Here is a 13,922-nt window from a genome sequence, read left to right as displayed (position 1 = left end):
CGGAGCTGTCCTCGTCTACCACACGAGGTCCTCATCTCCAAAACAAACAAGATGGCGGCGCGCAGGGGCTGGGCTCTCCTTCAGCTATTACGGACAAGAAATGTGACTCAGATTCGGTATAAGGATAAAATTATAACATTTAAGTTAATTATAAATCACAAAGCTCCTTATTTTGTGTGTTAGTGTGATATTGGATGCTAACAAGACAGCTGTATGAAAGATGCTAAAGCTAACCAGATTCATAAAGTCGCCAGTCAGTGTCTTCTTCGTTTCGTTTTTTACGCTTTTTATACAGATTATGTATGTATTTATGTATTTTTAGGCAGATTTTGTTGTATGACGTTCATATAACGAATTTTGCGAGTGTTTCCTCCCGTTGTTGTGGTAATGTTATGTAAGTTGTATTGTTATATTGAAACAGTGACTAAAGCCAGAAATGTTGTGTCTCGTGTTTCAGGGTCCCCGACACCGCGTGGGCCTCATACCACACACAGACCAGGGGCCAAGAGTCCAGAAGACTGCAGTCTGTGACAAGGAGCACACTTGTATCCAGTAGGAATGACAACATGAACTTTAAACTGCCCTTAAACTCGTGATTGTAAGTGATTGATCCTATCATGTTTACTGTTGTACTCAGGGAGAGCCTTGTCCATTGAAACACAGGATACACCAAACCCGCGGAGTCTGAAGTTTCTGCCTGGGAAAGCCGTACTCGGGAATGGAACACTGGATTTCCCTTCCCCGAGCTCGGCTGAGTGCTCCACTTTAGCCAGGTTTGTTTTCTAGGAGAAAAAGGGAATTATCAAATGCACTATAAGCACTTCACTCCTACAATGCATATTTTTCCTAAATGCTAAATCTGTTCTGGGTGGACTTATTCAATTTATTACAGCATCAACTATACTGAGAGTTTAATTTAACAGCCAACAAAAACACAGGTCCAGTCTAGAGTTAACAGCGTTGTCCAGTGTATGTCGAGACTAGACCCTTTTTATGCATTCTATCTTTAAACTATTAACCACTATGTTGTATAAACTTTAGTTACTTTTTTTTTTTTTATTCAAAACTCCTCAGGGATGGATTGTGCATATATAAGATTGCTCTATTCTTTAGTTTTCTTTAAGGTCAGCACTTGTGCCTATATTATTTTTGAATAAAGGCACAAGCTGTTTGTTATCACAAGTGTGAACGTGGACTTCCTGTTATTTGTTTTGCGAGGTGAGATGAGATAGATGGTAATTCCAAAGAAACATATATGCCAGATAAGCAGACAGGCATTGAATTAAATTATATTTTTAGTATGAAAATCATATAATGTATTAAATAAATCTAGACAAAAAGTGCCATTAAAATGAAAATATGAAGGTGAAATAAGTTGAGGAAATGCCTCACATTCTGTAGTCTGTTTGTTAACATAATATGTTCTCTTCAGGAATTTGTTTGACATTGAAGGAGTAAAAAGTGTGTTCTTTGGCCCGGACTTCATAACACTGACAAAGGTAAATAGACCAACTCTATGGGATTTGTTTTGTAATTGTAAAACATGTATTAACATTTTGTGCTGCATATTTAGACAGATGAGGAGATGGAGTGGACACATATCAAACGCCATGCAGTGGAAGCTATTACTAAGTTTTTTGAAAGTGGTGACCCTGTAACAACTGGTGCAATACATAATGAAAGCAGTGAGTAGTGATGAAGTTCTCGTGTTCAACTGTAGGTCCAAAATATATGTATTTATTTTGCAAAAACGTTGACCCTACCAGTAAATACAGTATATTATTACTTTTATACTACACTTAAATCATTATTTTAAAATAGGATTGGTAAAGCAATTTGAAAATAATATATACTTATACTAATTGGGTGATAGTAAAATAAGGGGAAATAATCACAGTGATCTCGGTGACTTAGACTTTTGTTTATTGTAGGTCACTGTGAAGATGATGATGATGTAGTATCACTCATAAAAGAACTCCTGGACACCAGAATCAGGTACAAACTCACAGTGATATGAAATGAGTAGGCTGTTTTGTATATGTCCAATATGTTGCTTTCTCCTTGACAGGCCAACCGTACAGGAGGACGGAGGTGATGTCATCTTTAAAGGCTTTGAGGATGGAGTTGTGAAGCTAAAGCTGGTTGGTTCCTGCACTGGTTGTCCAAGCTCCACAGTTACTTTACGAAGTGGGATTCAAAACATGATGCAATTTTATATCCCAGAGGTTGACAAAGTGGAACAGGTAAACAATACATGTTATGTGAATATCAATGCAACTTTTCTTTTTCCTTGTTAATTTAACACATATTTTTCCATTCTTAAGGTTGAAGATGAAGTTGATGAAGTCAATGCAAAGGTTTTCCAAGAGGTTGAACATAAACTGCAAGAATAAAGAAAGAAAGAAATGGTTATCGATAAAAACAAAAGTGTAAATACCACATTGCATAGTACTGAGTGCATATGTTTTGTATTTATAACTCACCTGTGACTGTATGTGATGCATTTTAATGTAAGGATGTTTAAAGTTATGTGAAAAAGCTGTTTTCCAGTTCAGTAACAAAGAAAGCTGCATTCATGAATGAAGTCACTGTAAAACTTTATTTGACAAATTGTATGGCATAAATACATGTTTTTTCCTGAAATGTATTTGTGAATTATGAGCTCCTAAAACATATGTGGGCAGAGTAGACTTAAATTTGATCTAACTTAATTACTTTAGTCTCCATCTCTTGTTTACGGTTGGTGTTTGGTCTGCACGTGTTTTATGAGAAACCTCCTCCTTTACGCATGCGCAGTGTAGTATCTGAGGCCGGTGCAGAGGACAGAGGTGAGCTTAGAGCAGATGTCATATTTTCATGGTGTTTTCTTTGTGTTCGAGTGTGCATTTTGTGGTAAGCTAAAGCTGGTTTGATCCTAGCGGCCGTATGTTCACGCAGGTACGCGGGCTGGTGTATGTTTACAGTTTTCCTTACTGCGGGCGTTAGCGCGAGCACAGGCCTCGTGCAGACAAATGCAGCACGAGCGCCTCTTGACAAAGCTAACAGTTATGTAACCTCTAGCTTCACACAACCACTGTCCCCGTCGAGGTTTGTGCTCTCACCAAGCTCCGCAGGACAGACAAACTTGTATACGCCTTATACACCGCGAAGGAGCTATTACTCATTATAAAGTAATCCGCTTGCTCGGCGTTAAGATAATAAAAGTCCCCACGAGGCGAACTGAAGCTAAAGACAGAAGCTAATGTTAGCTGTAGCTGCTATCCCTGGAGCACTGCTGTGTCAGCGAAATGTGCGAGCGGTGGATGCAGCACGTTATGTCCCTGATGACAGGTCCGGGATAATTTACACATTAATCAGTTATGACAGTGTAATAATAAAGTATATTAATGCATGAGGCCCGAGTCTAAAGTCTGCGCGGTTTTCCTGCTGTGTACATTCACGAAGATACTGGCCTGTAGTGTTTTTGTCTGAAATGATCCGACTCCGCTTCACTGAAATGATAGATTTGGTGTGTTTCCTCAGGTGAAATATCGGCCTTTGGAGGATAGACTTTATCTTATCACCGTGAGTCATGGCCCAGTTCGGGGGACAGAAGAACCCCCCATGGGCGACTCAGTTTGCCGCCACTGCAGTGTCCCAGCCGGGGCACTCGGGACAATCCCTGGACCTCAATAGTCTGCACTGTGAGTATACACCGTAAACATGAGAAATAGATTGTGTGACACTAATTTTAGTTCTGTTTGCTTTACTTTTCGGTCGGTCTTGTTCACATGCACCTTGCATCATTCACCTCTAACAAGCACCATAAGCCACATGAGAGTCCATCAGCTGATTGCCAAATGTATCTCCACAAGGCGCTTCAAGTAGACAGAGGCATTTTCTGACGCAATAGCCTGTTCTTTTCTTTCACCTGTGGCTAAGCGCACATGAGGAGTAAGCGGGCTGGTGACAGCAGAAAAAAAGCTTTTTGAAGTACACATAGACAGTGCCAGACCAAGGCTCCCCGCAGATTGACACGTGTCGCTGATATTAACATGATTCAAATTTCTTGTCAGATGAGTGTGTCAGCCAGCAGCTCTGCAGCACCCATCCATGCAAATATATACGTGAGCCGAGTGCTTTAATGCTAATCATAATGAGACTGGTGGGTTCTCACCAGCCCAAGCGCACCCCTCTCGGAGTAAATGCTCTTTTATGTCAGCCTAACTAGTGGCAGTGTGAAAACAACCAGTCATTCTCTTAAATAAATGTGTTGTTCTGTGTGCAGCTTTGGGTGTGCAGCAGCCCTCTCTCCTGGGCGCCTCTCCCTCTGTGTACTCTCAGCAGTCTGCTTTGGCTGCGGCCTCCCTCAGCACTCAGTCTGCAGCCAACTACCAGCTGTCCCAGCAGACAGCCGCTCTGCAGCAGCAGGCAGCTGCAGCTGCAGCCGCAGCTCTACAGCAGGTGGGTCACTCTCTGGTCACATGTGTCTGTATTGATCAGCGTCTCATGGCCCTTGTTATTTATAGTCTCAGATCAATTCAGCTCTTCAGCAGTATCAGCAGCAGCAACAGCAGCAGCAACAGCAGCAACAACAGCAGCAGCAACAGCCCCCGCAACAGCAGCTCTACAATGTGCCCCATCAGGTGAAGCACTGTTACAAAGCATATTGTAGCCTAATACAGCAAAACTGTGAAAGTGAAAGCATTCATTCAAGCTTTCAACTTTCTTATAAGTAACTATTTTTTAAGTACTTTGATTGGCATTTTCTTCACTGATAACTTTCTTGTTTTTCAGCTTCCTCAACCACAGCAGGCACTGTTATCTCAGGTATTTAATATGATTCAAATGTGTTTCTGAATAAAGCCATTATAATATTTAGGTATAGATATTGAGAATTACCTGTAACCCTCAAATTGTTTGTTCCCTCAGCCTCCTGTAGCCTTGCCAACTAGTTTGAGTCTTTCCAACCCGCAGCAGACAGCTCAGATAACTGTGTCCTACCCAACCCCACGCTCCAGTCACCAGCAGCAGACACAGCCCCAGAAGCAGCGCGTCTTCACTGGAGTGGTCAACAAACTACATGACACCTTTGGCTTTGTGGATGAAGACGTCTTCTTTCAGCTCAGGTCTGTTGTTTTTCCACTTGTCATTTATGGAGTTGCTATTTTAGTGCTGAATACTCTTTTAGTTAATAGACTAATTTCCTCATGTTCTTTTGTGTGCTTAGTGCTGTAAAAGGGAAAACTCCCCAAGTAGGTGACCGTGTTCTTGTTGAAGCGGTGTACAACCCAAACATGCCCTTCAAGTGGAACGCTCAACGCATCCAGACCTTACCTCAGCTCGGAAACCAGGCGGTGAGAAGTCTTCATTATTTCAATGAAACCTAGTCCTTTTTTACTAACATTATTTTATTATTGTTAATTATGAAAACATTGGACATGATGTCAAAAAATGCAGAATGGGCCTCACATTATTCTCTCTTTTGCGTTGCCAGTTTCAATGCTGAAATTCAGTTGGTGTAAATGTGGCCTTTCCATATGTGGCCACATTTACTGACAACTGACTTGGTGCTGTAGTTCTTTTTTGTACTGTTAACTATATGTGTACGATCTTTGAATGCTGCCTTTTGGTGTGCTGGCATTGGTTGAAATAATCCTTTTCTTGTTCTTGATTGTGTTTAGAACCAACCTCAAGCTCCAAATATGATGAAACCTGCACCACCCATGTTACAGTCTCTGCCTCCTCCAACCACCTTCAGTGTCCCAGCCCAGGCCCCACCCCCCTCTCTACTGCAGGCCCAGCTCTCTGCTGCTTCTTTGGCTCCACTTCTCCAAAACCCCCCACAGCCTCTTTTGCCCCAGCCACCACCAAAAGGTCAGAGAGCTGCATGAGATTTAATCAAACGTGTGTGTAAATTGGACTAATCGTTTGTTGACACTTGTGTGTTAGATGTGTTTCCTGGTGGTCTGCTTCAGCCGCCTGTGAGGATGATGGCCCAGCCTCAGCCTGTCAGGAGAATAGAACCTCCTCCTCGCTTTCCCAACCGCAATGACCGAGGGCCCGAGCTCATCCTGAGGCCCAAGGAAGAGCGCAGGTAAGGCCTACATGTGTCTCTCTACATGTGTCTCTCTACATGTGTCTCTCTACATGTGTCTCTCTACATGTGTCTCTCTACATGTGTCTCTCCAGGACATCAGTACATGGTCTGTTTTCTAATGGTCAGTCTGTGTTTGAACAGAGACAGAGAACGTGAGCGCAGAAGGTCAAGAGAACGCTCTCCCACACGTAAGCGCTCTAGAGACCGCTCTCCCAGAAGAGAGCGATCACCACGGCGACCGCGCAGGGTCGTGCCTCGCTACACTGTGCAGTTCTCAAAGTTCAGCTTAGACGGGTGTGTGAAACTTCGTGCTCTGATGGTGTTTTTTACAAAACAAAATGCCAAACGTTTTTTCTGTTGGTGTGCAGCACAAGCTGTGACATGATGGAGCTGCGCAGGCGCTACCAGAGCCTCTACATCCCCAGTGACTTCTTTGATGCAGCCTTCACTTGGGTGGATGCTTTCCCTCTGACCAGGCCTTTCCAACTCAGCAACACCTGCAACTTTCACATCCTTCACAAAGAGGTGGATCCTTTGGCCAAGAACACTGCTGTGTTAGACCCACCAGATGCTAATCACAGTTACAGTGCTAAGGTAGACTCAGCTTAAATTCCATGAATAAATACTGGAGCTATCAGGGCAGTTCTTAAATCTATTTGGGTTCTCAGGTGATGCTGCTGGCTACTCCTAGCATGGAGGAGCTCTGTCATAAATCCTGTGCTTTAGCAGAGGACTCTCAGGAGGTCAGAGACTCTTTCCAGCATCCTGCCAGACTTATCAAGGTATTACACAATGTGTTCATGGGTTCTGTTTAATAATAAACTGTGATGTTTTCCTATTCCATTTCTTAATGCTTACTATGTGGAAAATCCAAACTGAGTTTGCACAAAACATTCTTGTAAAACAACACCTGTACTTCCTTCCCCTGTTTTCTCTAATAAGCTCTTGTGTCTTGTCCTTCCTAGTTCTTGGTGGGCATGAGAGGTAAAGATGAGGCCATGGCCATAGGTGGTCACTGGTCTCCCTCTTTGGACGGAGCGGACCCTGAGAAGGACCCCTCAGTGCTTATAAAGACAGCAATACGCTGTTGCAAGGCTCTCACAGGCATAGATCTTAGTCTGTGCACTCAGTGGTAAGAACAGTTAATAATTTCTCTTTGACATCTGCCAATCCAACAGTATAGAATTCTTAATACTTTGCATTTTGTGACTACCAAATACTAAATCTTAATCCAATTTGTCTTTACAAATTTTCTTTAAATTTGCCACCTTTTTTGCAATGTTATTTTTGCCTTTGTCTGCTGGCATCTTGCCGCTTTCTTCTGTTGTAAGACTTTGTGTGCATACCTCTTATTGTGATGAAAAAAAGCATGGACTTTGTGGCTGGAAGCAGTAGCCTGGACCAGAAGACACTGCTGATATTAAGTTTTCTTTGATTTATTTTATTTTGTTGTTTTTGTTAGATCACTGTTAAATATTTCCACATATTTAACTGGCTTTCACTGTCCTGTTGATGCTTCTCCTTCGCACAACCCTGGTTTTGGTGCGTTGCCCTTAGTACTCCAGGTTAATGCAGAACTCACCATCTATAATTGGCTGGAGATGGCTATTAATCAGGCCAATGTTGAGTGTGAATCATTCAATGTGATTTTATTTTTTTTACTTTAATTTATGGACCTTCTGAAAATGGCTGCCATAACCCGTGACAAGAGTTGGAGCGCTGCAGACGTTGTGTGTGGTGGGGGAAGGCTCAGTGTAATGGCTAGCTGTCTTTATAGTGTGTCCTGACCACGATGTTTCTTTCCAATGCGCCTTCTTCCTTTGCGACAGGTATCGATTTGCAGAGATCCGCTATCACCGGCCGGAGGAGACTCACAAGGGGCGGACTGTCCCCGCTCATGTGGAGACAGTGGTTTTGTTTCTGCCGGATGTTTGGCATTGTCTTCCCACCCGCTCAGAGTGGGAGGTGCTGTCACGGCGACTCCGGGAGCAGCTGGCTGAGAAGCTGTCGGCCGAGCGCAAGGAGGCGGATGGAGAACAGGCACTGAACCGCTAATCCCTCCTTCTTCTCATTTTCCGCTTCTCACAGGAAGGCACAGGACTTAGAACATACAAAGTCCAGATACACATCATACACCGCACACTCCCCTGTAAACACAACGAGGCACACTTCACCTAGGCTTCTTCTGTTTAACCCTCCACCTGTCCCCCCTCCTCTCCTTCATCCCACCCCACCACCCTGTATCCAGCAGACACATTCAGTGGACGCAGAATAGGCCCCAATGGCAGCTGGTAAAACAAATTCCAGTTTTCAAAATGCCACTTAATTGGGCAATAGGCAATTCCATGTTTAAAATATGGGCAAAAATGACATCTGTTTGCCATCTAAATATTGAATCTTTTCCCGTTTCAAGTCAAACGCTGGAATGTGTGGAGTCAGCTGTGCATTTCAATGTGTTCTTTTTTCACATCGAGTCGACCCCATCTGAAAAGAGAACCTCCCTCAGTCCCTCCCCTGTTTCCTGTCTGTCCTCAATGTTGGATTTTGACATTTTCATTTGGACCACCATTTAGAGCTTGGTTTTTCCAGGGCAGTTGGTTGGACAGAAGCACAGATGGCTACATGTAACGTAGGCTGTAAAAATACACACATTGTAAATATTGTATAGATGATACTAGGGCCCTGTCCACTGTTTGGAGACCAGCTTGAGTTCACCTGCTGCACCCACACACCTCTCATTGATTTGACCTTTTTTGTGTTCCACAGATTGGTTGATTGGCAGCTGGGGGGCATTTGTGTTGGTCTTTATAAAAGCTAGAGAGCTGTACTGTGTATGCTTCAGTAGCAGTGGATTTACACACAGTCAAGCTCACTAAATGTACAAACATAAGTCAGATGTGCCGATGCTTCTTGCACGGATCTACTAGAACGTCCCACCACCACGAGTGCTGTACTGACTGTGTGCTCTCCCACCCCTCCCTCCTTCTCTCTGCCTGTCTCTGTCATGATCTGTCTCCAAGGAGGAAGACGACAAGGACGACAGCGAGTCCAAGGACGTCAGTACTCCCACGCATTGGTCCAAGCTCGATCCGAAGTCCATGAAGGTACTTTGAACATTCATCCAACATAAGGTCAAAACCAAGGCATGCTTTTGGCCTGACACATTGTGTAATTTTCCTATTCCATTTCTTAATATTCATAATGTGGACAAAATGAGCTGAGTGTGCTAAAAATATACACCCCTTTAGTTAAAACCAAAATGTGGCCATGTTCTGTATTCTTGTGTAGCCACAGATCTCGTGCACCTCAAATGTCATTTGTGGGTTGTTTTTTTTAAAATGTGGATTTATTTGTTTATATTGAAGGTGAGTGACCTCCGTAAAGAGCTGGACTGCCGCTCTTTAAGTTCTAAAGGCCTGAAGTCCCAGCTGATCGCCCGCCTCACGAAGCAGCTCAAAGTGGAGGAGCAGGTGGAAGAATCCAAAGAGCCCGAAAAGGTGGAGCCCAAAGTTCCGGAGGAAGAGGAGCCAGTTCGCACAGAGGAAGACAAAGAGGTTTGTATTACTGTGATTTATTTTATTTTTTTCCTCTTGTTTTGGCTCCATGTCTAATTGAAACAAAAAAAAATGTCATGTTCAGGAAGAAGAAAGGAAGAAACAGGAGGAACTTGAACGTCAGCGGAGAGAGCGGCGCTACATTCTCCCTGATGAGCCCACAATCCTGGTGCATCCCAACTGGGCGGCCAAGAATGGCAAGTTTGACTGCAGCGTCATGTCTCTGAGTGTGCTGCTGGACTACAGGCTGGAGGACAACAAGGAGCACTCTTTTGAAGTAACTAGACACATTTAACCAGACTGAATGGAAATTGTAGCTATGATTTTAATTTGGATTTGTCATTTTCCTGTATTTTTAGGTTTCACTTTTTGCCGAGCTCTTTAATGAAATGCTACAACGAGATTTTGGTTTCCGGATTTATAAAGCTCTGGCTTCACTCCCCTCAAAGGATGAGAAGAAGGAAAAGGAGAAGAAGGCTAAAAAAGACACAGAGAAGAAAGACACTGAAAAACGTGATCTCAAAAAGGAAAAGGACGAGGATGCAGAGGAACCAGTCACAAAGAAGCTCAAAGAAGATGAGGAGGATAGACGCAAGGTACAGTCACGAGCCAATGTACTTCTGTGTCCAAAGACGGTTCTCTGTCCAAATGGACGTTAAAGGATTTATAGTGTCGATCATGTAACAAAAATGTGTATCTCTACTGTCTGTGTGTGTGTGTGACCAGCCTGAAGAGAGGGTGGTGAAAAAGGAGGAGTCCAGAGATGAAGATGAGAATGAAGATGACGGCAGTCCGGCCAAAGCAGAAGAGTATGACCCTCTGGAGGCCGAGGACGCTGATGAGGATGAGGACGATGAAGGTAAAGCTGTCTGCTCAGATGCAGTCTTTACATTCATCCCACACATGTTCTGTGAGGAGAACTCATGCACCACGCTGAGCGATGATGGACAAAACTTCCACACTTATCTGAGGCCTTCTCATTACATACAGTCAAAAAAAAGTTCAACTTGGAAATGTAATGTCATATTCTTGTCTTTAGATAAAGATGAGGTGGATTCCAATGACCGGGACAGGAAGGACCGTAAGGATGACCGCAAGTCTTCCAAGGAGCGCTCCTCCAAAGATAAGGTGGACCTAATGATTTGTTCAAGATCAATTCTACAGTTGCTTAAGCAAATACTTAATTAATTTCAATCTTTTTAAAGCTTTGCTCATGATTAGGAAAGATCTTACCACCATTTAAACTTAAAGCAAACAATGATGTGCTATTCCTATTCCATTTCTTAATTAAAAATGTGGAAAATCAAAATGGAGTTTGCTTTATAGTTCACACAGCATGGCTTTGAAAAAGGAGAGGTCTGGTGACAACTGGACTAGTTTTTCGTAACAGTCCTTTTACATTCCCTTTAATATGGAAATTGGACTGTTTTCTTAAAACAAAACTTCTTTGTGAAACTCATTTGATTAAATCTGTTTTTCTCAGGAAAAAAAGCAGATGGTGACATATAACCGGGAGCTGCTGATGGCCTTTGTGTACTTTGACCAGAGTCACTGTGGCTACCTGCTGGAGCGAGACCTAGAGGAAATCCTTTACACTTTAGGACTGCATCTCTCCAGAGCTCAGGTGAATGTTCACACCAGCTGTAAGTGGCAGGTGGGTCAACTGTTGTGTAATTCTGAATGACATGTGAAATGCTCTGTGCAGGTAAAGAAGCTGCTGAACAAACCAGTGGTACGAGAGTCTTGTTACTACCGTAAACTAACAGACGGGGGCAAGGATGAGCCTGCTCCTTCACTCAGTGACGCACACATCGAAAACCTGCTTGGTGAGTTTGACGTCATGGAAATGTGTGTGCTTTTTGGTCTATGAGGAGAAATCATGCACCACGCTGAAGCATTGATGGACAACACTTCCACACTTACCTGAGGCCAATCAGATCAGCACAATTTGTATGTTTGTTTGTTTTTTTGTGTTTTTTTGCTCACAGTCCATGTATTTCTGTGTTTAGGTAACAAGGCCCTGCTTCCTGCTCCCAAGGTCCGTCCTCAGGCTGAGGCCAGTGAATCTGGAAATCTGATAGTGTACAATGGCGCTATGGTGGATGTGGGCAGCATGATGCACAAACTGGAGAAGAGCGAGAAGGCACGAGAGGATATAGAACAGAAGCTCTTTGTTCAGGACAACAAAATGGGTACAATGGAATGCATGCAATAGCACTGCTACAGTGGGCCATCATGAATCTTCTTAGATATAAGTAGACTGAGAATACCAGGACCGATTAGCCTTGATGCTGCAAGCTACACTCTGTGTCAGTAGTCCACCAGGACAATGATCTGGCTCAATTTGAGCTTTGCAATAGTAAGGTCCAGTTCTGCTCCACACACTATTCACTCCTCTGTGATGGCTGTATCCAAGTAGACTGGCACATGCTTTTAGTCTGAGAACTCACTATAATGATCAATGTTTTAACTGTTTGGGCTTTTAATACTTGAATTGATTGTTTTTCTCATCTGATCTAGAGGAGGATGTCAAGGTGATCACGCAGTTAGAGCAGGCCAACAAAGCCTTGACCAAAGAGCTGGAGGAGGTGAAGGAGGCTCTGAGCCAGGCTGAAGAGGCTCTAAAGTCCACAGAGGAACAGAAGAGTGTTTTCCACAGTCACCTCAGTAAAACGTCCAGTACTCTCCTCACTACAGTCAAAGAGCTGCTGACTGTGCTGAAGAAGGTAAGGGCGGCCCTGGCTCTCACATCCTCTCCTCTACACTGTCATTAGAATCATGTATGTTTGTGTGGCAGGACCACGACATGGAGGAGACTGACAAGATGTCCAAGGATCTTCAGAATTGTTCAAACCGAAAAAGCTAACCAGTCACTAACTTATCTATTGTAAATAGTCTCAAACTTTTATTTGGACCTACTGACTTGTAAAACATTTTGTTTATGGAAGAATGTTTGTTTATTCTGTGTAGATATTTCTTGCCTTATGGCAGAGGAAAATCATTTACTTATTTTCATATGCTAAAATTGTGTTCGAGATTGAAATGAGCAATAACAGTTGCTAATGACATCAGAAGAATTCTGCAAAGCTATATTTATACCAGTAAGGATATTAAAAAGGGGCGAAGTGATTTCTGACAGCCATTATTCTTTTGTCAGTTGTGGGACTACATGCGTTCACCTGTTTGTAGCCTTTATCCCAGCTGCCTCTTCTCTGCTTGTTTCTGACCCGTGGCTATGCATGGTTCCTGCCTGCTGGACCTCTTCTGCTCGTACTTCCTGGTTCGTCCACAGACCCTTCACACTTGGGCTGCAGCGTTAAAACCCGATAAAGAAAATGGACACGTTGAACCAAATGATAAGCTCCGTGAATGTGCTCCTCTGAATGACAGTGCAGCAGAGATATTTTCGAGTCTATATTTCTCATTGATTTTGAATAGACCCAATCGAAATGTGCTCAGAACAGGCAATTTTATTTTTCTATTGAAAATGTTAAGGATGTCATGTGAGAAGAGTAAAGTGGTTCATTTTAAAATGCCTTAGTTTGTTTTGTTTTTCTAAACTGGTACATAAAATATTCTGGTAATTCTGATGTGTCTATTGCTAGATTATATTTGCCTTCTGGACAATGTGACTGGTGGCTCAGATGCCAGGTTTTAAAATAATGCTTAAACTAGAATTTGTCCCTTTTTGGCTAAATGTACAAACTAAACCTCAACTACAGAAATAAGTTGGAAAATTCATGGTCATTGGCTGGTCATTGGCTGTAATGAACACATTTTCCGTGAGAGGGCAGCAGTGTCCCATTTTTATCTGTAACCACATCAAGATCAAGCTACACAAATATCACAGCCTCGTGATCATTAACTTCTATCACTTAAGTAAGTTTGGAAACAAGTGGACTGCCTAAAGTAACTGTCATTTTAATCAAATTTGCTTTTATCAAAAGGCCCTGTAGTGTTTTTTTGTTTGTTTGTTTTTTGCTACTTTCCTCATTAAGTGCTTTTTAATATATGCTTTAGCTTGTTTTGCTGCAGGCCAAGCCCCTGTGTATATGACAAGTGTAAACCCTGACAGCCACAGTCACCTCTGCATCCATCAGGAGCAGTTTGTCTGTGGCTCTGGGTGTGGCCACAACACAAATACTTGTACTGATGTCTTTTTCTTATGAGCTGCACATGTGAAAAAGATCAGTTACCTTTGAAGCCTTTGTGTTTTTCAGACGTCCGTTTTAAGATTTCTTGAAGCTGTTGAACTTTTCCTATATATGTGGTTTCTATTCCAACCAATT

The 13,922-nt window shown here is 42.8% G+C and overlaps 2 protein-coding genes across 3 annotated transcripts; both read left to right on the top strand.

Annotated features, from left to right (window-relative positions):
- Nucleotides 1-5: 5 nt before the first annotated feature.
- zgc:110319 (uncharacterized protein LOC796111 homolog) lies at nucleotides 6-2,640 on the top strand. Its single transcript, XM_033979136.2, has 8 exons — nucleotides 6-116; nucleotides 458-552; nucleotides 638-773; nucleotides 1,433-1,499; nucleotides 1,574-1,685; nucleotides 1,932-1,995; nucleotides 2,069-2,243; nucleotides 2,325-2,640. Exons 1-8 carry the CDS (start codon nucleotides 52-54, stop codon nucleotides 2,391-2,393), a joined length of 783 nt encoding a protein of 260 aa, XP_033835027.1. The 5' UTR covers nucleotides 6-51; the 3' UTR covers nucleotides 2,394-2,640.
- A 148-nt stretch (nucleotides 2,641-2,788) lies between these two features.
- Nucleotides 2,789-13,166, top strand: ccar1 (cell division cycle and apoptosis regulator 1). 2 transcript variants are annotated; one of them, XM_033979134.2, is made up of 25 exons: nucleotides 2,789-2,828; nucleotides 3,523-3,683; nucleotides 4,268-4,443; nucleotides 4,509-4,625; nucleotides 4,777-4,809; nucleotides 4,912-5,108; nucleotides 5,210-5,336; nucleotides 5,664-5,856; nucleotides 5,932-6,076; nucleotides 6,221-6,373; nucleotides 6,448-6,673; nucleotides 6,748-6,861; nucleotides 7,045-7,211; nucleotides 7,909-8,119; nucleotides 9,100-9,183; nucleotides 9,445-9,633; nucleotides 9,719-9,910; nucleotides 9,993-10,229; nucleotides 10,360-10,492; nucleotides 10,673-10,761; nucleotides 11,117-11,257; nucleotides 11,339-11,459; nucleotides 11,643-11,825; nucleotides 12,154-12,359; nucleotides 12,431-13,166. In XM_033979134.2, the coding sequence occupies exons 2-25, from the start codon at nucleotides 3,572-3,574 to the stop codon at nucleotides 12,497-12,499; spliced, it is 3,615 nt and encodes a 1,204-aa protein (XP_033835025.1). In that variant the 5' UTR covers nucleotides 2,789-2,828; nucleotides 3,523-3,571; the 3' UTR covers nucleotides 12,500-13,166. The 2 variants fall into 2 exon arrangements, with proteins under 2 accessions (XP_033835025.1, XP_055083126.1); XM_055227151.1 differs by having other exon boundaries at nucleotides 2,825-2,892.
- The last annotated feature ends 756 nt before the right edge of the window (nucleotides 13,167-13,922 follow it).

Source organism: Periophthalmus magnuspinnatus, chromosome 15 (assembly GCF_009829125.3).
Source record: "Periophthalmus magnuspinnatus isolate fPerMag1 chromosome 15, fPerMag1.2.pri, whole genome shotgun sequence".
NCBI lineage: Eukaryota > Metazoa > Chordata > Actinopteri > Gobiiformes > Gobiidae > Periophthalmus > Periophthalmus magnuspinnatus.
This window is presented reverse-complemented; position numbering and strand designations above follow the sequence as displayed.